At 43.0% G+C, this 22,844-nt stretch overlaps 1 protein-coding gene across 1 annotated transcript in view; it reads right to left on the bottom strand.

Moving 5' to 3' along the window:
* Positions 1–16,757: 16,757 nt before the first annotated feature.
* Positions 16,758–22,844, bottom strand: part of CDC73 (cell division cycle 73) — a 126,829-nt gene continuing 120,742 nt past the window's right edge. Inside the window, exons 16-17 of the mRNA XM_066625898.1 lie at positions 20,734–20,875; positions 16,758–18,640 (exon numbers count right to left, since the gene is read on the bottom strand). Coding sequence (XP_066481995.1) covers positions 18,604–18,640; positions 20,734–20,875 — 179 coding nt within the window. The 3' untranslated portion in view covers positions 16,758–18,603. The remainder of the gene's footprint in view (positions 18,641–20,733; positions 20,876–22,844) is intronic.

The following is a 22,844-nucleotide window of genomic DNA, read 5'->3' as shown; positions in this document are numbered from 1 at the left end:
TTACTGTCTTAATATGCTTCAATATCAAGGAAAAGGAGGAGAAATATGCTCCCAACAGAAGTAGGATTATTATCGCCAGATGTACAACTATCACTTGCATTAATTGGTTCAATAGAAGAATTAACAGAAACACCCAGCTTAGCAGAAGGCAATGACTAGAAAGAGACTGATATTCCAAATAACTCTGCAATATCAATTAAGCACTTTATGACTTCCACTATTGTGCAAGGAAGGTAATTGCGACTAACTCTCTAAGAAATGTAGCATTAATCCACTTCTCCCTTGAAAAAAAAAAAACTATTCTGTTGGACAAATCTTGCATTTAAAATTAATTACAAAAAATAATTTTGCTGACTGGGATTGAGGGGGAAAGGCAACTATAAAACCACTCTGTCAAGATTGTTTTTGCTGTTTAATCAGAGATCTGTATGACTCTACTAAATGGCAATTAGTGGAAGACAGTCGGCTAATAAACATGACTGCTGATTTCCAGCAACGAAGATCCGTTTGTCCATAACTAGAATTTTGCCATTCAATAAAGCAACGCTCAAGTGTGGGAACAGGTTTAAATTCGGAGAGCTGTATAAGATGAGAACTTGCAAAAAGACCTGGACACCAACAAACAAAATATTTACATAAGCCTTAATACAGATCAAGGGTGAGTTGGGTGTAGGTTTTTTCCCCAAAGGGTAACATGCTAGCAGTTGCCTGTGGTGGATGCACACTCATCCCACTGTCATCTCTGTCCACAGGCTGAGCCTAGTTTGACCACTAGTACCTTATCAGGTAATTCACCAGATTATGGGTTCGGTTAATTCAGTCCTGCCCTCCCCTACTTATCAGTGGCTCTCAAGCGCTGAGGGAATCATCTTTCCCAGACCTACTGCCTGAGACCTTTTTAACAGGAAATGCCAATGACCGAACCTGACCCAGGACTTCCTGCATGTAATGTATGCACTACCACTAAGCTCTCAACTCCCCTCCTGATATATGAAGCTGCCTCACTCAGAATCAGACCACCAGGGTATTTAGCCCTGTGTTTTCTACTCAACAGGCAGCAGCTCTCTAGCACTTCATCTTTGCCAAAATCATTTAACGGGAGATATGTATGATCAAATGGGCTCAAAATAGGATATAATATCACAATAGTACAATGAGAGCAGATTTGGAAATACAACATAAAACTTACTAAAGCAACAAATTTTAAAGAAAATATATATATAATGTTTTACAGATGGTATGTGACGCCTATGAAATTGGTAAAGATGAATCAGTATGTATCAAAAAGTTGTTGGAAATGTAAATGTGTGGAAGGATCATTTTATCATATGTGGTAGTCGTGTAAAAAATGCAAATAGATTGGAAAATGGTAAAGAGTTTAATACAAGAGATTGTTGGCTTTACTATCCCGTTGAAACCAGAATTATTTTTACTTAATATTACTTTGGATGTTATAAAGAAAACAATAAGTTATTATATTAACAGCTGCCAGAATTTTGTATGCTAGGTATTGGAAAGATTCCAGAATCCCAATGAAAGATGAACTAATAGAAAAAGTAATGAATGTTGCGGAAATGGGCAGACTCTCAGAAATATTGGATCAACGGTGAAGATTGACACAGACTGAACAATGGAAGCCATTTTACACTTGGTTGAAAATGAACATATAGAAAGTATAATATAGGGCATTTAGAGATAGATATATCTTTTTTATATTAAAAGACAGTAGAACTTATTACGTATGATATGGATAAATGATAATAAGAGGTAAAAGTAGAAGAAAAATTAGATTAGGAGATATAGAATGATTTATTAGCAAACGTGGTATATGGTATCCTGCACTCCCAAATATATGTGTGTGTTTGTATTGTTTGTTGATGTATGTGATATGTTAAAATTTAAAAAAAATCACTTAATGGGAGATGACAGCCATTGAATCTAGGATCTTGTGCAGGCAACGCACATGATCCAGCTGTGAGCCAAGGATGCTCTCCAATAAAAGAAGTATAGCTATACCACTGGCATAACATGGAGAGTGTCTCCATATCAGGGCTGCTTCACTTGGCAAATTTATTATTAGTCAGCACTCTATCTCTATGTTTCCACTCTTCCTCCAAGAAGCTAAGAATGGCATACAAAATTATCTTCTATTTTATTCTCACAACAATCTGTGAGGTAGATCAGGCTAGGAGATAGCGACCGGCCCCAAATCTCCCAGTGCACTTCAGGCTGAGTGGGGATTTCAGCAGACAGGTCATTCTAACCCTACACCATACTAGCCCTCAGATTTCCTATAAACATGTCACAATTGGTAAACAGTTTGATGCCTGCATGCAATCCAAGAAGGACACCTGTAAAGATGCCCTTAAAGCAATTCTATCTCTTGCTCCCATAGAGAGCTGCAAATATTGACATGAAAAGCATCGCAATTTTTGAAATTCTCCCAACAAATCATCCTCTTAATTGCCAAATGACTAATGCTGGAAAATATCAGAAGGAAACTAGCACACAACCAAACAACAAACAGCAAGGGAATTAAGATATGGTATCTAAATGCTCCCAGCAAACAATCCTAATGTCTTTAAAGGGCAGACTGGGAAAGAAAGCATGTGCTTGCTTGGAAATAGATCATCAATAGTTGTTAACAGATTCTCCCTTCCCCCACCAAAAAAACAAAAAAATCACATAAGGGGGTTCAAAGAAAACAAAAAAACACACATAAGGGGGTTCATTCAAAAAAACCACATATGTTCAGCTATTTAGCGGGCGCAAATTCTGCCAGGAACGGGGTTAGGATATGGCGGAGGAAACCTCTGCTGATCCCACCCCCTCCATGCCCTATCTACTCCCATTACACCCTCCCCTGCCCAGAAACGCCCCCATCATCCTTTCCACACCCCTGTGCCATCCAGCACAAGCCTACCTGCTCTGTTAAGCGCTGCTTCCAGATGCAGTGCTGGCAGGCTGGCGCAAGCCTTTGAGCCAGTGCAGCTGGTTTATGAGAAGTCACAAACATATTTTACGGCACGTCTGTGACACTCTGAGCCAGCACAGGGATGGCTGCGCCAGAACAGGAAAATGTTAGGATTGCGCAGGTTTCATCCAACCTGCCATGAAGTTTCTGTATGTTTATGTTTCACACACATTCATGTGTTACATAGTTATTTGACATGACATGGGACATGATTGAGACATACAAAATTATGCAGGGAATGGACAGAGTGGCCACGGTGCCAGAAGATTGGAGGATAGCAAATGTCACGCCTATTTTTAAAAAGGGAAAGAGGGGGGACCCGGGAAACTATAGGCCGGTCAGCCTAACATCTATACCGGGTAAGATGGTGGAATGCCTCATCAAAGATAGGATCTCAAAACACATAGACGAACAGGCCTTGCTGAGGGAGAGTCAGCATGGCTTCTGTAAGGGTAAGTCTTGCCTCACCAACCTTATAGAATTCTTTGAAAAGGTCAACAGGCATGTGGATGCGGGAGAACCCGTGGACATTATATATCTGGACTTTCAGAAGGCGTTTGACAAGGTCCCTCACCAAAGGCTACTGAAAAAACTCCACAGTCAGGGAATTAGAGGACAGGTCCTCTCGTGGATTGAGAACTGGTTGGAGGCCAGGAAGCAGAGAGTGGGTGTCAATGGGCAATTTTCACAATGGAGAGAGGTGAAAAGCGGTGTGCCCCAAGGATCTGTCCTGGGACCGGTGCTTTTCAACCTCTTCATAAATGACCTGGAGACAGGGTTGAGCAGTGAAGTGGCTAAGTTTGCAGACGACACCAAACTTTTCCGAGTGGTAAAGACCAGAAGTGATTGTGAGGAGCTCCAGAAGGATCTCTCCAGACTGGCAGAATGGGCAGCAAAATGGCAGATGCGCTTCAATGTCAGTAAGTGTAAAGTCATGCACATTGGGGCAAAAAATCAAAACTTTAGATATAGGCTGATGGGTTCTGAACTGTCTGTGACAGATCAGGAGAGAGATCTTGGGGTGGTGGTGGACAGGTCGATGAAAGTGTCGACCCAATGTGCGGTGGCAGTGAAGAAGGCCAATTCTATGCTTGGGATCATTAGGAAGGGTATTGAGAACAAAACGGTTAGTATTATAATGCCGTTGTACAAATCTATGGTAAGGCCACACCTGGAGTATTGTGTCCAGTTCTGGTCGCCGCATCTCAAAAAAGACATAGTGGAAATGGAAAAGGTGCAAAAGAGAGCGACTAAGATGATTACGGGGCTGGGGCACCTTCCTTATGAGGAAAGGCTACGGCGTTTGGGCCTCTTCAGCCTAGAAAAGAGACGCTTGAGGGGGGACATGATTGAGACATACAAAATTATGCAGGGGATGGACAGAGTGGATAGGGAGATGCTCTTTACACTCTCACATAATACCAGAACCAGGGGACATCCACTAAAATTGAGTGTTGGGCGGGTTAGGACAGACAAAAGAAAATATTTCTTTACTCAGCGCGTGGTCGGTCTGTGGAATTCCTTGCCACAGGATGTGGTGCTGGCGTCTAGCCTAGACGCCTTTAAAAGGGGATTGGATGAGTTTCTGGAGGAAAAATCCATTATGGGGTACAAGCCATGATGTGTATGCGCAACCTCCTGATTTTAGGAATGGGTTAAGTCAGAATGCCAGATGTAGGGGAGAGCACCAGGATGAGGTCTCTTGTTATCTGGTGTGCTCCCTGGGGCATTTGGTGGGCCGCTGTGAGATACAGGAAGCTGGACTAGATGGGCCTATGGCCTGATCCAGTGGGGCTGTTCTTATGTTCTTATGTTCTTATGTTGGATAGGGAGATGCTCTTTACACTCTCACATAACACCAGAACCAGGTGACATCCACTAAAATTTAGTGTTGAGGGAGTTAGAGCAAAAGAAAATATTTCTTTACTCAGCGTGCGGTTGGTCTGTGGAACTCTTTGCCACAGGATGTGGTGATGGCGACTGGCCTGGACGCCTTTAAAAGGACAGGTTTCTGGAGGAAAAATCCATTACGGGTTACAAGCCATGATGTGTATGCGCAACCTCCTGATTTTAGGAATGGGTTAAGTCAGAATGCCAGATGTAGGGGAGAGCACCAGGATGAGGTCTCTTGTTATCTGGTGTGCTCCCTGGGGCATTTGGTGGGCCGCTGTGAGATACAGGAAGCTGGACTAGATGGGCCTATGGCCTGATCCAGTGGGGCTGTTCTTATGTTCTTATGTTGGATAGGGAGATGCTCTTTACACTCTCACATAACACCAGAACCAGGGGACATCCACTAAAATTTAGTGTTGAGGGAGTTAGAACAAAAGAAAATATTTCTTTACTCAGCGTGCGGTTGGTCTGTGGAACTCTTTGCCACAGGATGTGGTGATGGCGACTGGCCTGGACGCCTTTAAAAGGACAGGTTTCTGGAGGAAAAATCCATTACGGGTTACAAGCCATGATGTGTATGCGCAACCTCCTGATTTTAGAAATGGGTTATGTCAGAATGCCAGATGCAGGGGAGGGCACCAGGATGCAGGTCTCTTGTTATCTGGTGTGCTCCTTGGGGCATTTGGTGGGCCGCTGTGAGATACAGGAAGCTGGCCCAGGAAGATGGGCCTATGGCCTGATCCAGTGGGGCTGTTCTTATGTTCTTATTTACATTTCTCGTCAGCCAAAATAAATTTGCAAGCTAAATAAGGCTATGCTTTGACATTTAACCATATTTTACTTTTGTCTATGCTTGGTCCCTAGCCAGACGAAAGGTTTTGCTATACAGCAGGATATCATTGGCATCCTTCAGGGCGACTTTGGTATCAAAAGAGCCATCCCTCTTGCAGATGTCCTTGTATCACAGCTGTGGTCTACCTGTAGGACGCTTCCCTGTACGAGTTCTCCATAGAGAAGATCCTTTGGGATCTGGCCATCACCCATTCTCACGAAATGACCAAGCCAACACAGGCATTTCTGTTTCAGCAGTGCATAAACACTGGGGATTCCAGCTTGTTCCAGGACTATGTTGTTTGGAACGTTGTCCTGCCAGGTGATGCCAAGGATGCGTTGGAGGCAGCACATTTGGAAAGCGTTCGGTTTCCTCTCCTGTTGTGAGCGAAGAGTCCATGACTCGCTGCAGTACAGAAGTGTACTCAGGACGCAAGCTCTGTAGACCTGGATGTTGGTATGTTCTGTCAGTTTCTTGTTGGACCAGACTCTCTTTGTGAGTCTGGAAAACGTAGTAGCTGCTTTACCGATGCGTTTGTTTAGCTCAGTATCAAGAGAAAGAGTGTCGGAGATCTTTGAGCCAAGGTACACAAAGTCATGGACAACCTCCAGTTCATGCTCAGAGATTGTAATGCAGGGAGGTGAGTCCACATCCTGAACCATGACCTGTGTTTTCTACAGGCTGATAGTCAGACCAAAGTCTTGGCAGGCCTTGCTAAAACGATTCATGAACTGCTGAAGATCTTTGGCAGCGTGGGCAGTGACAGCTGCATCGTTGGCAAAGAAGTCACGCAGATATTTCAGCTGGACTTTGCTCTCAGTCTGGAGAGGTTGAAGAGCTTTCCGTCTGATCTGGTCTGGAGATAGATGCCTTCTGTTGCCGTTCCAAAGGCCTGCTTCAGCAGGACAGCGAAGAAAATCCCAAACAAGGTCGGCGCAGGAACACAGCCCTGCTTCACTTCGGATGTCAAAGGGGTCTGATGTGAAGCCATCAAAAAATAATAAAACAACCATAGAATGGAAAGCTGAGTGTCTGGTTAATGCAATGGCTAATTTTGAACTAGTTACCACCTTCTATGCTGATGAGTTCTGTCACAGTCCTAGGCAACAGAGATCTTCAGTTTGAATTCCATTCCAGATCACTGAAAAACCTCCCTGAACGGGTTTTGAGGTTTGGGTTCATGTTCATTTAGACTCCTCACCACTCTCCGCCGGAGTCTTTTTTACTTTTTTATAAAATCCAAGTCTGTCCAACCCCCAGGATTCTTTTCTTCCCTAATTGCACTCTCAATGCTTTCCTGGTAAGTGCTTCAATTCCTTAATCAGTTTTCCTTTTAATCAACATTGAAGTCCAACTGGATCTTCTTTTTGCAGCAGGATGAGTAGGAAACTAGATCCTCTTAAATTGTTCATTGAATGTCTCCAATGCTGTTGAAATCAACATGACTACAGCTATCTGCATTAATAACTGGCATATGTGACCATATCTTACACATTTCTCTTGCTTCTTGTAAAAACTGTGTAGAATACCTGACCTCGTCCCTCAAAAGCTGGGTGAAGGCTTCCCTACCTGCCTCTCACTTGATTTAACCTAAGCCCATAAGTGGGTCTCCTTGTACTACTGCAGCCCATTCAGGAGACATCTGTGAAAAATTACAGTCAAATCAGCTTAGATTTGCAGGGCAAGCTGAGTGACAGCAGGATTTGTGTTTTAGCCCAGAGCTCCAGTAACTCAGGTTAATCGTCTGCTTGAAAAGCTACTTATTGTTTTAGAATAATGGAAGGGAAATGATGGGGGGGGGGGAAGAGAGAGAGAGACAATTGTCTTCCTTCAAATCTGGTGCAACAGGTCTAAATTAATCCAATATAATTTAATTGTGTCTTACAGAGCTGTAACCTTTCACCTAGAATTTGCTAAGATTACTAAGGTGTACACTAGCAATCCATAGAAAGAAACGGACTCTCTCCATTGAGAGTTGTGGATAAATCAGTAAACTGTTGGATACCCAGGTGTGTTTTTCTAAGAATGTTTTTGTTGCACCATGATAGCACATAGCACACGTTTCTAGTTTAAACATTACATATTTTTCCCCATAACTCTGTTAAAACAGTTAAATTTATTCTATTGCCTAACAGCCCAATCCTATCCACTTTCCTGAGAGTAAGCCCCATTGCCTTTCATGAGAATTACTTCTGAGTAGATATGCATAGGATTGGACTGTAAATCAGGGATTCATAAATTAGGGTGTAAATTGCAATTGGATTGTTCAAATTTTTGCAATAGCAAGTGCTAGATTTGGAATGGGGGAGCTCAAGAACAAATCTTTACTTGACTGTGATGCTCTTCTCTTAGCCTAACCTACATCACAGAGCTATTGCAAGAATAAAATTGAATAGTAAGGAAGATGAGGTTGCCACAGGATATAAGAACGATGAGAACATTGTAATGAAACTAGTACAAGGCTCAGTGCAGTATTTGCCCCAGGATTGCTCAGTAAGCCACAGCTCATAGACAGTTGCTAGGGGTCCTGGCACAACTACATGCACTGAACCCCTCTTTTGGCCCCTGCTCACTCCCTGATGGTGCACTGAGTGCTATTACTACAAGTGGAATTGAGGTTTCAGGTGCTGGCCCAGCCGAATGTGTCCTCTGATAGATGTGGGCCCTGGCCAGTGTCTGATCTAGCTAATGCCTACTAATAAGATCCAGTGGTAGGAACCCAATTCCAGAAGGGAAATTTCATCCCAGTCTTAGACATAAGCACCACTAACTGCACAAATGCTAGTGTACAAATGGCTGCATCCACAACTCATCTTGGCTTCACTTGATGTATTGCATGTCCAAAGCATGACCCATACATCCTCCAGATAAATGAAGCCAGTCAGTCCTGAGAACCAATTCACACAACCAGATTGGTGTGTTGAGAATGAGGGTTGATGGGGTTGTTATAGACTCAGGGTCAAACGCAATTCAACCTACACTTACCACTCAATCATTTCACCTTTTTTTGGCACATTGGCTTGCACTAAATATGTACTAAATATGCACTTTCTTGCATTAAATAAATGTGCAATTTGAGTTTCTAGACTGCAGTAGCATCACTAGGGGGTGCGGGCCTCACCAGGTGACTGCGTGGGGGGGGGGCGACACCACTACTGACCCAAATTTTTAATATCTTGATATTTTCAAATACCATCATGTTATATCACTCAATGTATAATTTCACACAGAACGCAATGAAACAAACCAAATTGAAACCTCTGTTCTATCAAAAGTTATAGCCAAAAAACCATTGGAGCCAGGCAATGGAACATCACCACACCTGCCACCCATGACATTGCCCCATCCACTGCATGGGAGGACATCCATCATGGGTATCCTGCACTCGGTGATGCAACTGCTAGATTGGGTTGTGTTGGGCAGCTGATTGAATGGGAGTGTAATTGTATGACTGTATACCTGCTGAACCCACTAAAACCGGTACAAGAGCTCTCCAGAATATTTACAGAAATATTTAATGTTTTGTCCTACCAGTGGCTTATTCATGTTGGATAATGCTGGTGACATTTCATGTTATGGGTGAACACATTTGGGAATGTTCACTTAGTACAGAACGCTGCTGTTAGTAATCTTACTGGCTCGGCTGTATTGAACACACCTTACCATTTCTGAAACAGTTATGCTTGTTGCTAGTCTGTTTTGGGAACAATTCAAAGTGCCAATAGGACCCATAAAGTCCTGAACGACTAAGGGCCCAATCCTACCCAATTTTCCAGCGCTGATACAGCAGTGTCAATGGGGTGTACACTGTATTCTGTGGCCGGGGGAAAGTCAGAGGCCTCCTAAAGGTAAGCAGCATTGTGACTGCATTGATGCTGGAAAGTTGGATAGGATTGGTCCCTAAGAGAACCTGCCTGGACATTTGACTCCTTCTCTGAATCCCCCATCACCTGAAGCCGGATAACCCAGGAGAGGGTCTTTTTGATTGTGACACCCTGACTTTGGAATGCTTTTCCCAGGGGATGGTCACCTGGTGCCAAATACTCTGTTCATTTTGCACTACACAAAGACATTTTTGTATGCTGTTTCAAAATGTTATTTAAATTGGTTTTCATCGCCATTGGTTTAGGATCTGTGTCTGTACATATGCCAGAAAATTTACTCAAGAAGGAACAGCATTCCTGGCCGGGAAGATTTTTAAAAGGTGAACCTGCCTGCAGAAACCCAATTCACTACAACCAATTTGAAAGACACTAGAGCTGAACCAAAGCAAAAAGGGTTGTTTCCATGCCGTTGTTTTTTGTTAATTATGTGCGTACAACAGTGCTCAAGACAGTACAAGAAGAAAGCGATACAAAATGTGGAATTCTGAGGCTGAAACTAACCCTCTTCTGCCATTTCAGATAATGGGAAAAAAACTTTCCTACACATTCCATAACCTTCAAATCCCAAAGCACTCAGAAACAGCCACAAAGGAAGCAAAAAGAAAGCCTGGTTGCCTGAGGCTACTGTGAATATACATGGCTTCTTTGATGCTCCCATTACTCTCTTATTCTATTTTCTTTTTATAACTCAGTGGGAACCCTCCTCCCAGGTTCTTGCTGCTTTGAGGTCTGGTGGATTATAAAAGCATCTTCTCGGCATCTGAATAAGCCAATCCCTGGGTTCCTAATTGTGATCCCAAACATCAAAGCTAAGGAGAGCTGCCATGCACCAATCCAATGCATCAAGGTACAATCTCGTCCAAACTGAGCTGCATTTATGTCCACCTGTAGCACATGGCACCGTAAAAAGGTAGATCTGCGCTATAGGGATGCGATTTTGATGAAGAAATTGATGTAGGGGGGACAGGATACGCCTCTGTGCTGCAGCCCCAAATCCAAGCCACAGCCCTGTTCAGCTACAACATGAAACCATAAGATGGGCTGGAACCGCACCTACCACCTGTAGTTGAGTTCCATTCACTATGTTTGGAACAGCAGCCTTATTCATAGCTAACTTTAGCTATTGCTGATAAGCACAGACCAGTGGTCCTGGGCAGGACCTCTGAGAGGAATTTTATCAGGGGGTACAAAGTTTCTTTTGGGACCCTTTGCAATGGGAGAAGCAGAGCAGGGTAGGGTGGTGACAGGCGAGCAGAATGGGGGCAGGGAGGGGTAAAATAGGGTGGGGGGAGGGTGGAGAGCCCAGTGCGTGCGCACGCGCGTGTGTGTGTGTGTGTCAGGAGGTATATATATCAGGAGGTCTGGTCTAGAGGGTAGAGCCTCTGTTAGCCCAAAGATAACATCAGAAGGTCGCCAGTTCGAGGACCCTGGCAGCTCCCTGAATGGCTGAGAATGGCAAGACCCTGAAGCAGCTGACAAGCCCAGCTAAGTGATTCCACCTGCTCTTGGTGTGAGCAAGAAGTGTCTTGGCTGCCCTCCATGTGAGAGATGGAGCTGCTTGTCAGCCTGCCTGGGAGAACTGGAGGCCAGAAGTGAGACCAAACCAGGAAGATCCATTCTGAAATGTTGTTGGTTCTTGAAAGAGAGAACCTCTATGATTGTAAAAATCCCCTTGAGGGATTTAGAAACGCCTGCCTATGTAAACCGCCTTGAATAAAGTCAGAGGAGTAACCCGATGACCAGAAAGGCAGTATATAAATACCTAGTTATTATTATTTTATTATTATAGTACTATGGAAAACCGAACACATTCCTAAGTCTCTCTAAAATCTTTTAAATATAGAAAATCATTGCAGAAAATATTTTGGCTCACACTAGAATGGACAGTGTCCTGTATGTATAAAAACTTGCTGTATGTATAAAATAAAAACTGTATGTATAAAAACTTGCTTCTGCAGCAGCTGCAGTCTTGCAGCTGTGCCCCCGAGCTCCTATACACTCCTTCGTGGTAAGCAGATCCACAAGCCTGTAGCAGGCCAGTTTCCTCCCAGATCTGACACTATTAAGGAGTATCATGTATGTATTCCTCAACATAGCACATATGGCTTGCCAGTAGCTGCAGCCACATGCTCATGGTAGTGTCCTCAGCATCCTGTGTGGAAAACAAGTCTGAATAGACAGGAAAATGTAAGATCCCAGGAAATTTCTGGGCCCCCTCCTTTGGCTCCTGGGCCCCCTTTTTTACCCTGGGCCCGGGTACAAATTACCCCCATTACTCCCCTCTCCTAGGCCCTGGTTCTGGGTTGCAAACCCAAGGGTGCAAGTCAAACAAGGGTCACAGGGATGTTCTAGAGCAGGGGTGGGCAAACGTTCAACTTTAGGGACCCTGAATCTTTAACAATTGTGTAGGAGAGAGCAGTGGCATAGCTAGCGAGGGGGGTGGTCCGCCCTAGGTACCAGCCTTGTGGGGGTAACACCACAAGTTACCAAAATAGCTAACATGGCAGTGGTTAGGAATAATACCATCATACTATATACCATTGGATGCGGAATTTACAGCAGAATGCAATACAAAAACCAGAGTGAAATATCTTCATTCTATCAGACGTTATGGCCAAAAAATCAGAAAATAAAAAATGCACGGAGCCCTATGGAAAGTGAAACTGAACCATATCACGTGTTTACTCACGAATAGGCAAACGTGTCTTAGTCGATCAGAAAGGGCAGGCTGAGAGGAATCCAAAGAAACCAGATTGGTTCCGATCTGATGAACGCAGCTCCCAAAAAACACCTGAGAAGGAAGCCCCTCCCTCCAAGTTGACAAATGTATTGAGTCCTATGGAAAGCGAAACTAAGTGCTTACTCACGAGTAAGCAAAAGTGCCTTGGCTCATGGTTAGGTCAGGCAAAGGGGAATGTGAGGCCACCAGAATGTTCCCAATCTGATGGAACTGGAGCTCAACAAAGGCTCTACAAGGCACCCCCCCCCCCCAAGAATAAGAGGCTTGAGCTGGTAAAGTGAATGTTTTCTATTTTAGACTTGAAAAACTAGGTGGGTCCTTGTATTGATATGCTTAAAATATAAGAACTTAAATTGAACTGGGCACTGGGTAGGCACTGAAAATCTCACTGATTTATTTTGTTGTGTGTGGGGGGGGGTGTTACTGCAGGCAGGCTACAGAAAAAATTCATTTGGTGGATCTGGGTTGGATTCCCCTTAACTATTTGTTTTTCTTTAATTTAATAATTTATAATTATTTAATTTGCTTGACGATGTCACTTCCAGCCATGACATCACTTGAAAAATTAATTATGTCGTATGGGGTAAAAATATTTATGGGCCCCAGGTGTCAAATAACCTAGCCATGCCACTGTGAGAGAGAATTTCTGCAGGTGCTTGTCATCGATGTGATGACAAGCTTCAGTGCTGAAATTCCCTCTTCTATACAACTGTTAAAGGTCTAGGATCCCTAAAGTTGAAAGTTTACTCACCCCTGTTCTAGATTAGTGGTTAAGCAGCATCATGGTAGCTGCTGAAAAAAATGTGGCAATTTTCATTTTGTTCAATTAATTACTCATATATGTACTAATTCCATGGGTCACCAGACCAAGATGAAAACTGCATTTAGGGTCATAGACAAAAAAGGTATGGGCAACATGAGCTGAGACCTGGGCCAGAAGGACTAATGGTCTGACTCCATATATAAGGCAGTTTTATATTTTCATCCAATTCCCTGACTCAAAAAGAAGCAGGTTGGGAGAAAATTAAGCGATGAAAATTGAATCAGAGAGCAGCAAAAGCTTGCATGCAGATTTTATATTACCCTATCACTCTTTTGTGGATTAAAATACCTTCCAGTAGTTAAGATTATTATTTGAGTTTATGCTCGTTTGTAAGTATAATGGTCTGTGCTTTGTGAAGAATGAATCTAAGTTAACTTGGAAATACTGCTTGCCAACAGCTGCTTCTTACCAGCATGGGTTCTGCTTCACTAAGCACATCCTATTTCCTCTGAGTTTATATTGCTCATGAGAGAGAGAGAGAGAGAGAGAGCTACATGGGAGGTCTATATTACGTTGACTACAGATGCCGTGTTGAAATTAGCAGGATCAAGTTGGAAAAAGGCAAGGGAGATTCTGTCCCGTTTTTTGGCAATATCTCCCCACTCCCTGAGCTACATCTATCATTGGCAAGGTCTTTGGGCAAGAGGCAGGCAGTGTAACACAACTGAATGGTCAGGGAAAAAATTTAAACATCAAGAATGCCTGCATTCTTCAACTAATCAAACCTGCACCGTTCATTCTAAGGCCACTGAAACAGCCAGAATTTGCCATCCACAGAATCCGATTTACACGGTATATTGCACCATTGACAATTGCTGCCAGCACGCTGGGCGAACTTTAACCTGCAAGGCCAACCGTTCCTCTAGGCAGGGGTGTTTAATTTTTCATGAACACATTGCTTTAATAAAGTGCTTGGCATTAGTTATGGCTCCTGAATTAAAATGAGCAGAGCCTCGCAACATTAAATTTTAAAATCACCATCTAAGCCATTAATTTTGGCCAGCTTCTGTTTTGTATAGAGAGAGTGTTAGCAAGTATTACCAAGTGAAGGCATATTTCACTGGGTAGGAAACTGAAGCTGTACCAATAAAATTGTTTCACGGTCTCCTTGGAGGATGAGCAGCATGTTTTATGCATTGATTGAACGGAAAACAAACGTCAAACACAAAGCCATCTATCTCACATCAACTGCACCATCCTTGATCACCTGACTATACAGTCACCACGGCTATACAGTCCCAGTAAACAAACAAGAGGCTCACCATCCTAAATTAACTTAATCAGTGTTGAGATTAAGTTGAGATATGTTATGCTGGTTCCTTTTTACAAGTCCTTTGAACCACAGCATTTTACTAGACCAGTGGTCTCCAAACTGAAGACTGCTGTACACTGGGAATGCCTTCCCCAGCATGACTGGCACTTACTGTTCAAGTGCACAGCAGCTCTTCCATGTCCCTAGATTGGGATGACGTGTCTTTGGGCAGTTGTGTGCCCTAGTAGGGCATTGCACCAAAGACGTGACTGCCCAGAGTGTCAGGACATCCCAATCTGGGGACATGAAGAGCTGCAGTGCTCCGGAATGGTAAGCTCCACTCAGAGCAGAGGGCTTCTCCCAAACCCCAGATCTGGCCCACAGGCTGGTGTTTGGAGGGAGCTGAACTAGACTAAGGACGTTATTTAAATCCAGTCACCCACAACAACAGAGGCTCTTCATCTCTATCCACATTTCTAAAAGATTTGCAGTTGTAGTTAAATAAGGTTGAAAGTCAACTTCCGTAAGAAGGTGGAACGTAGAAAGCTGCCTTCTACTGAATCAGACCATTGGTTCACCTGACAGGCAGCAGTTTTCCATGGTTTCAGACAGTTCCCCCCCCCCCATTTAAAGATGCCAGGAATTGAACCTGGGACATTCTGCAAACAAAACAGGTCTGAGCATTCCACAGCCCAATAAGTTGTGTGAGATTTATTGTTTTATTGCACTTGTATTGGCAACCTTCAGTCTCGAAAGACTATGGTATCCCGCTCTGAAAGGTGGTTCTGGCACAGCGTCTAGTGTGGCTGAAAAGGCCAATTCGGGAGTGACAATCCCTTCCACACTGGGTGCAAGTGCAGCCTGTCCCTGGTCTGTCTCCCTGGCTATGGGCCTTCCTTCTTTGCCTCTTTGCCTCAGACTGTTGGCAAAGTGTCTCTTCAAACTGGGAAAGGCCATGCTGCACAGCCTGCCTCTAAGCAGGCCGCTCAGAAGCCAGGGTTTCCCACTTGTTGAGGTCCATTCCTAAGGCCTTCAGATCCCTCTTGCAGATGTCCTTGTATCGCAGCTGTGGTCTACCTGTAGGGTGCTTTCCTTGCACGAGTTCACCATAGAGGAGATCCTTTGGGATCCAGCCATCATCCATTCTCACAACATGACTGAGCCAACGCAGGTGTCTCTGTTTCAGCACTGCATACATGCTAGGGATTCCAGCACGTTCCAGGACTGTGTTGTTAGGAACTTTGTCCTGCCAGGTGATGCCGAGAATGCGTCGGAGGCAGCGCATGTGGAAAGCGTTCAGTCTCCTCTCCTGTTGTGAGTGAAGAGTCCATGACTCGCTGCAGTACAGAAGTGTACTCAGGACGCAAGCTCTGTAGACCTGGATCTTGGTATGTTCCGTCAGCTTCTTGTTGGACCAGACTCTCTTTGTGAGTTTATTTATCTCTTTATTTATTTATCTCTTTATTGCACTTATACCCTGCCGGGGGTATCCTAGGGGTTCTCATCATCCATCGAGGCAATGATCAACTAAAGTTAGTTTCACCTCAGTTTTCCCAGTTGCTCCTTTGAAGAACCCATTTTACCCACTTATGGGAGAAGTAAACAATTCATAAAAGCCAATGAAACAGTCCTGGTTTTTTGAGGGTTTTTTTTTTTTAAATAGCTCTGCACCTGTGTAGGATACTTTGTCATGTTGAAAGCACATGTGTGGTACATATGGGGAAATGTGAACTATCTTCTGCTGATTTAAAGCTGCAGTCCATAACAATTTGAAAACTTGGTTGTGAATAAATCAGAGGTGATTTTTTTTTACTATCTTAGCGCATCACAAGTAGACTGTAAGCTACATTGATTCTGTGGTAAAACACAACAAATTCTGCAGTGAGAAGGGACAACTTCTGTGATTCTGTGAGTTGAGCAAGTTGAACATATTTGCAAGATTTTAATCTTATTTTGCATGATTTTACAATTTATTTGCATATTTATTATGCTTCTTATAAAAAACTTACCACTGAGAGGAATGAGAAAGATTGAGAAATGCATACTCAAGTGCCCACAGAACTCTGGATCACAAGTCTCATCTGCAAAATTTTACACTTCTAACAGTGCAATTCTATGCATGTTAACTCAGAAGCAAGTCTTACTGTACTCAATGGGGTTTACTCCCAAGTAGGTGGCACACAGGATTTGAGCCTAAGGTACAGAAACACAACAGGGTCATCACTTAGCAATACTCAAATCTTCCCATCATCGCCTTCGTCCATTAGTAGAGTGAGTAACCTGCATTGCACCCAACCATTTAACAGCAGCAGCAGCTCTGGTCCTTCATCAGGCTAAATAAAAGCGCAGTGTTAGGAGAGATTTTCAAAACCCCTTTTTATTTTAAAAACACATTCCATTCCTGATTTAGTTCATCTATCTAGCTCTATTGTGGCATTCTTTCAAAAATACTACCAATGTGAATTCTTAACATCACTTAAAAAAGCACTGAAAAGCCAAAAAAGCAATTCTTGCTCTAACCACAACAAAATAGAAATCACAGTTTCCAAATATTAGAAATAAATATGAAAAAGTATCCAGAGTATCCCAAAAGCCACGTAGACCTCAATTGCAGCTGAAGAGCGAAATGGTGAGAAAAGCCTGAACATTTCATTGAGAAATGTTACATGAGATACCAATTAGAAAATGAAATAAAAGCAGAACTAAGGAAGAATATGTGTAGAATATTTTTACTTCTGTCAAAACCTCAGATGCCCAGCACAAAAACAGCTCTGGATTTGGGGGAAAAAAAAAAAAAGTGGTTTCTTCATCTGAAAAAGTTCACATGAGAGTGAGCGTTCACGATCATTTTGTGTATTCAACAGGATGCAGCATTCAGCAACTGTGCTATATGATACAAATGCACAGAAATATCAGCATTTCTTGTCTTAGTTATGCTTATTCTTGATCTGGCAGACATCTTCTTTGGTTATTGAAAAGTTTATATTCCATGTGAATGCTGAGAAGTGGACACAGCCAGCATACGTGGAGCTTGAAACAGTCTGGTGTTCTTATCTCATCAAGACCACTTGCATTCCCTTCCCACATCATTACAATTACATGAAAACACTATGCCCACGAGAGGACTCTCACATGGCAACTTCTCCCTGCACCAATGTTAGCCTTGAAAAACTGGGTTAACACTGAAGAGGTGCGGAGCTGCAGAATGGACTCCTGCCTGGCTACACGTTTCTCATGTTATCTGCCACTGTGGAAAGGAGAGGTTGGCCATGGCTTTCATGTGGCTGAATCACAATGCACTCCAGGAAAAACATAACGTTTAAAGGGATTAGACAAACTGATTCCGATTCTATTCTGCAGACTCTGTGATTAAAAAATCCAGACAGTGCCCAACTCTAAGGATATTCCTGTGTATATATAAGGTATAGATTTTCATATGTACCACAACATGAGGTCATATATGCACACACAGTTTTAAATTAAAGAATTTGCATGGAGGAGATTGCAATTCAAATGTATTCATAATGATTCTTTTTTACAGTTTTGGTAAACTATCATTATAACCAAAAGAAAAGCAATTTTGGATTTCTTCATCCCTTTTCCAAAGAGTGAAAGAATATACAGTACATATACAGTTTGACAATTTGATTAATCTAGAGCGATCTTCACTTTGCTTAGTTCCTAGAGTTCTTTAGACTAGAAGATAATACTAATCACAACAAAAGGTTTTTTTCATAAGTGAAACAAAGTAAAAGAACCAAGAACTATGCTCAGAAGCGAAGTGGTTTAGAACATCTAATTCTATATCTATATATACATACACACACAAGTTTGTAACCTTCTGTGAAAACCAACCTACATTCTATAGAAGAACAAAAAAGTTATTGTAAAAATGTTGCTAGATTAACCAAATGGGAAGGAAATGGTTGCTATCAAAATATACAATTTGAATTACAGGCTAGAAGGCTTATGTTATTAAAAAATAGTTTTAAGCAAAATCCTTTGCTTGTAATGACAGGATTATTAGCCTGTCATTGCAACACCGTGATCCAATGAGGTCTTATAAAAGATTGAATGATGACTCCCTCCTTTATCTGAAAATTGTTCTTGATAAATGTGTTCAGGGAGAACTCTCCTCTCTAGACCAGAGTAGCTTTCAAAGTCCTCAATCCAAGCTTTGAGAAAACAAAATGGCAGGCAAGAATTCAGAATCTCAAGTGGGATTTGTGTTTTACCATGTACCTGCAATATTAAGAAAAACATTATTGTAACTTTGTAAAACAGGTGCTTATAATTTCTAGATTCAGGCATGCATTCTCTCACGGACAAAAGTTACAAGATTAAAGCAGGGGTGCCCAAACCCCAGCCCATGGGCCAGATGCGGCCCTCAGAGAGCCCCAATCCGGCCCTCGGCGAGCCCACGGGTCCTGGGCAAGCCTCTGGCCCACTGGAAACTTGGACTCCTCCTCACTGGTCTGGCATGAGTGTTATCAGCATGAGGGCCAAGTGTTTAAAGAGCTCACACATGAGCTGTGGACTGAATGTCAGAGCTTTCACAAACTCAAACATAACTCCGGAGCTTGTGCAGAGACTAAGACAGATCTTTCCTCTGTGGCCACTGCTGCTCTTGCAGTACCCACAAGAGAGCCCTCCACCGCAGCCACCCTCCATCGTGGTCACTGCCAGCAAGCCCTCCACTGGGGCCACCACCAGCAAACCAAACATTGAGGTCACTGCTGCTTTGCACCCTTTATGGTTGCCGCTGCTTCGCGCTCCCTTGTAGAGCGGCTAAGCAGGAGCGCAAGAGCAGAGGGAGCAAGTCCTCCACCACGGCCACCACACTGTACAATTTGTAAATGCCTGGTGCCTCCCATTTCGTCCCATGGTGATACTTTTATTTTTTTTATTCGGCTCTCTCAGGTGGGTTGGGGTGAGGGTGGAGTGGGTGGAAAGCATGGCTTCATGTTTGTGTGTTTCATTTCTGTTTTTAAAAAACTTGGAAGTGCCTGGTGTCTCCCATTGTGTCCCAGAGTGCTGCTCATTTCATCCCTCAAATGTATCTGCTTTTATTTTTTTATTTTGCTGTCTCTAGTGGCATGGGCTTTGGGTAAGCATGGCCTCATTCTGAGTCTCCTTTTTTTTAAAATTCTGCTCTCTCTGGTAGGGTGGGCATTTGGACAGCATGATTTCATGCTGAGTCTCCCTTTTCTGTCTGGAAAATATTAGAAATTCCTGGTGTTTTCCCGTTTCATCCCTCAGATATATAAATTTCTGCTGAGTTTGGTGGGGTGGGCAGCATGGCCTCATTCTAGGTTTCTCTTTTCTATTTGGAAAAATATTGGTGTTTTAATTAATTTTTCCAGCCCTTGACACCGTGCCAGATATACGATATGGCCCTTGTACCAAAAAAAGTTTGGACACCCCTGTGTTAAAAAGCAAGGGACAAAATCAGCAAGCAGTTTGCATCCCATTCATTCCCTTTCCCGCCAAGAGAACTGTCTAGAAGTAGAAAGTTGATAAAACTTGCCATCACAGTTGAATTTTAATACACTACTGAATTCTCCATCAACAATTTTGAATTGCAAAATGTTCACTATTCTGAATGACACTCTTTAAAAAAAATCTCTATACTGCTTTTCTGCAAAAAAGTTCAAAGTGATTCACACACCAAAATAAATGAAAAAGGAGTTCACTGTACCCTAAACACAATCTTAAAGGATATATTGGAAAACAGCCAGAACGGCTGGGGTGAATAGAGACAGTAGCTCTCCTGCTGCTAAAAGTCTGAGGAGCACGACTTAAAACATGCCTCCATGCTCAGTTAAACAGAGGAAGAAGTTGCAGCACTGGGTGAGGTCGAGGGTTTGTTAAGGAGAACAATTGGGAGTCAAAAGAGGGCACAGATCTACTGTCTTCTAAAATGCCCTCTGTTTCGAAATGGTACAGAGGCAGAATGCTGCCACAGGGAGACATTTCATAAGTCAACTGAGTTCAGTACAAGCCCAGATTTCTTCCCTATGACCCAGCAGCCTGAACATCACTGTTAATGAATGGCTAGTGAGAGCAGAACACCCAGTCTGTATTATATAGACATATGCATGTATGTATATATACTTATATAAAATTTAGATGGAGGAACTGTGCCATCTTTTCAGCCTATAAAAGAATGGTAAAAATGAAACAGGCTAACCTACATGTGCAAAGTCTTTTCAGAATTAAAATCTGTCATTTCTACCAAGATATCTTCTGGATCTTTAAGTTCAACAGTTCACATAAAGGTCAAAAGTCATCTACTGAATCTTACAAGCAAACAAGTTTCCCAGGCCAATACTTACCTGTCCAATTTTTCCCAGAAACGCAGAAACACTGGTCTGTCCAAGTGCCGTTTGTGGTAACTGAGCTCTAACACTTCTACATCCCATTTCTGGACATTTGGATCTAGACGAACTTCATCGTATTTAAGATGGAACGCTTTAACTAGATGGGGGGGGGAAGGATGGGAGGAGGTGACACAACAATTAAACTATTAGTCCCAAAATCCAAACTATGTTAATAAGATATTGGTTTGGAATCAGAAGTCAAGACAAAGAGCAAGTTCACATACTATCACTACTAAGCAGTTTCCTCAGGAATGTGCAGCAAGATCACTGGGCATACAGCCAAGTGAAAGTGGAGGTTCCATTTGTCTGAACTGTTGCTCCCAGATGGTGACTTACCTGTGGGCAACTCAATTCCAGCAATGATGGAGGCACTCAAACTTCCCATCACTGTGAGAACAGTGGCAGCCTCTTATACATTACCCACACAGAGGCATTGGTTCACACAAATGGAGCTTTCATGTGAAAGCAACAGTGAGCTTCTTGGTGATTCCAAGTTTCAGAATCACTATCGTGGAAAGAGTCTTAGGCTTTGACCAAGGGCACCCGGTACAGTTAAATCTCCACTATAATGAAGGGCATGAGGTGATCTTGGAAAAGTTACTATGTCACATCTTACTCAGTAGTCTTCAATTTGTCAAGAGCTTGATACCTTGAACAACAACAACAACACAGAGTTCAATGCCAAGAGTCCATGAACAGGGGAGCAGAGCATCGAAGGGGTAGATGCCTATGCATGCAACCAAACAGCAAAGGGCTAAAGTCCACAGGAAAAGCTATTCTAAGGTTTACAGCTATTCCAAGTGCATACAGCCATCCATGAGACCACCTGATACAAGTTATCCTCTAGCAACCCAGGTGTGCCACAAGCACACATGAAGAACTGAAAGCTGTGTTCAACTGAAATAATTGAACACAGCTGCAGTTAACATGTTAAGGAAAATGCATAAACACACATTCAGCGTATTAAGGAATTAAGCATGAAGACGTTCTGGGAAAACACTGTCCATTTTACAGAGAGCGAACTCCAATATCAAGAGTTTCTAATCCAAAGGGCAATCAGTTGGTGCATGGCAATTAATGCAAAACACAATACCCAAGTAAGCCAAATCACAATTTGCATGAATCTACGACAGAAAAGATTCATGACTCATGCGAAGCAGAACAGACCTTTAACCCCCAACCTGTAATATGGGGCCCATTTTCATACTTGTACCATTCATGGATGCTTAATTAATAGTAGAAACAACATACATTAGGGCAATTTTAAAACTGACAGGATGAGTACGCTTAAGCACAATCCAAAGTGTCACTCTGCTATTGCTATTCTTTGCTTAATATCCTCCAACATTTTACAGGTGACATGAATGACAGACATTCTTTTTGCACTCCCAATTCCAACACTAAGGATCCCTGTCAGAGCTTCCCCTGCATATGCTAACCTTCCATCAACATACACACCGCTTTCTTGCATCCATCCATCAACCACACACATGAACCACAGCTGCACCTAGTCACACGCATACATCTCAGCTGTCAAGCCACATGTACTCACTAACTGCTTTCTTCCTGGCATCAGAGCCTTTCCCCCAGCTCCTACTTGCTGCTGAGCAGTCCAAGGCTTGGACTGAATCCTTTCTGCAGGGTCCAAGTGGCTCAAACTGTGCAGTCAGCTGCAGATGAAACACGTACACTTTTTCCACCTGTTGTTGTCCCCCAAGTCCAAGGAGGTGGCAATGCCACCTGTAACTGCTGCTACTGCTGCCTGGCAGGGGAGCATACTACCACTGCTGTGGCCTGCCAGATGACTGCACAGTCACTCCATGGCTGTGCACTGCACATGCACTCCATAGAGGGTGCGTATGTGCCTTGCTGCCACTCCCGCTGCTGTGGCCTGGACATTTCTGCGACTGTTGCTGCGGCCACATGCAGAAGACAGGGGCACAAAGTGTGCCGGATGACTCTATCTGCCAAGTCTACCTTTTCCTCTTCTACCAGGCCAACTGGACGTAGAGATAGGGGTGAAACAAAGCATTACTAGGGAAGGGGAGAAAAACAGGCAAATGAAT

Source organism: Tiliqua scincoides, chromosome 4 (assembly GCF_035046505.1).
Source record: "Tiliqua scincoides isolate rTilSci1 chromosome 4, rTilSci1.hap2, whole genome shotgun sequence".
Lineage (NCBI taxonomy): Eukaryota > Metazoa > Chordata > Lepidosauria > Squamata > Scincidae > Tiliqua > Tiliqua scincoides.
Note: the sequence above shows the minus strand (reverse complement) of the source record. Positions and strands in the feature narration are given on the sequence as shown.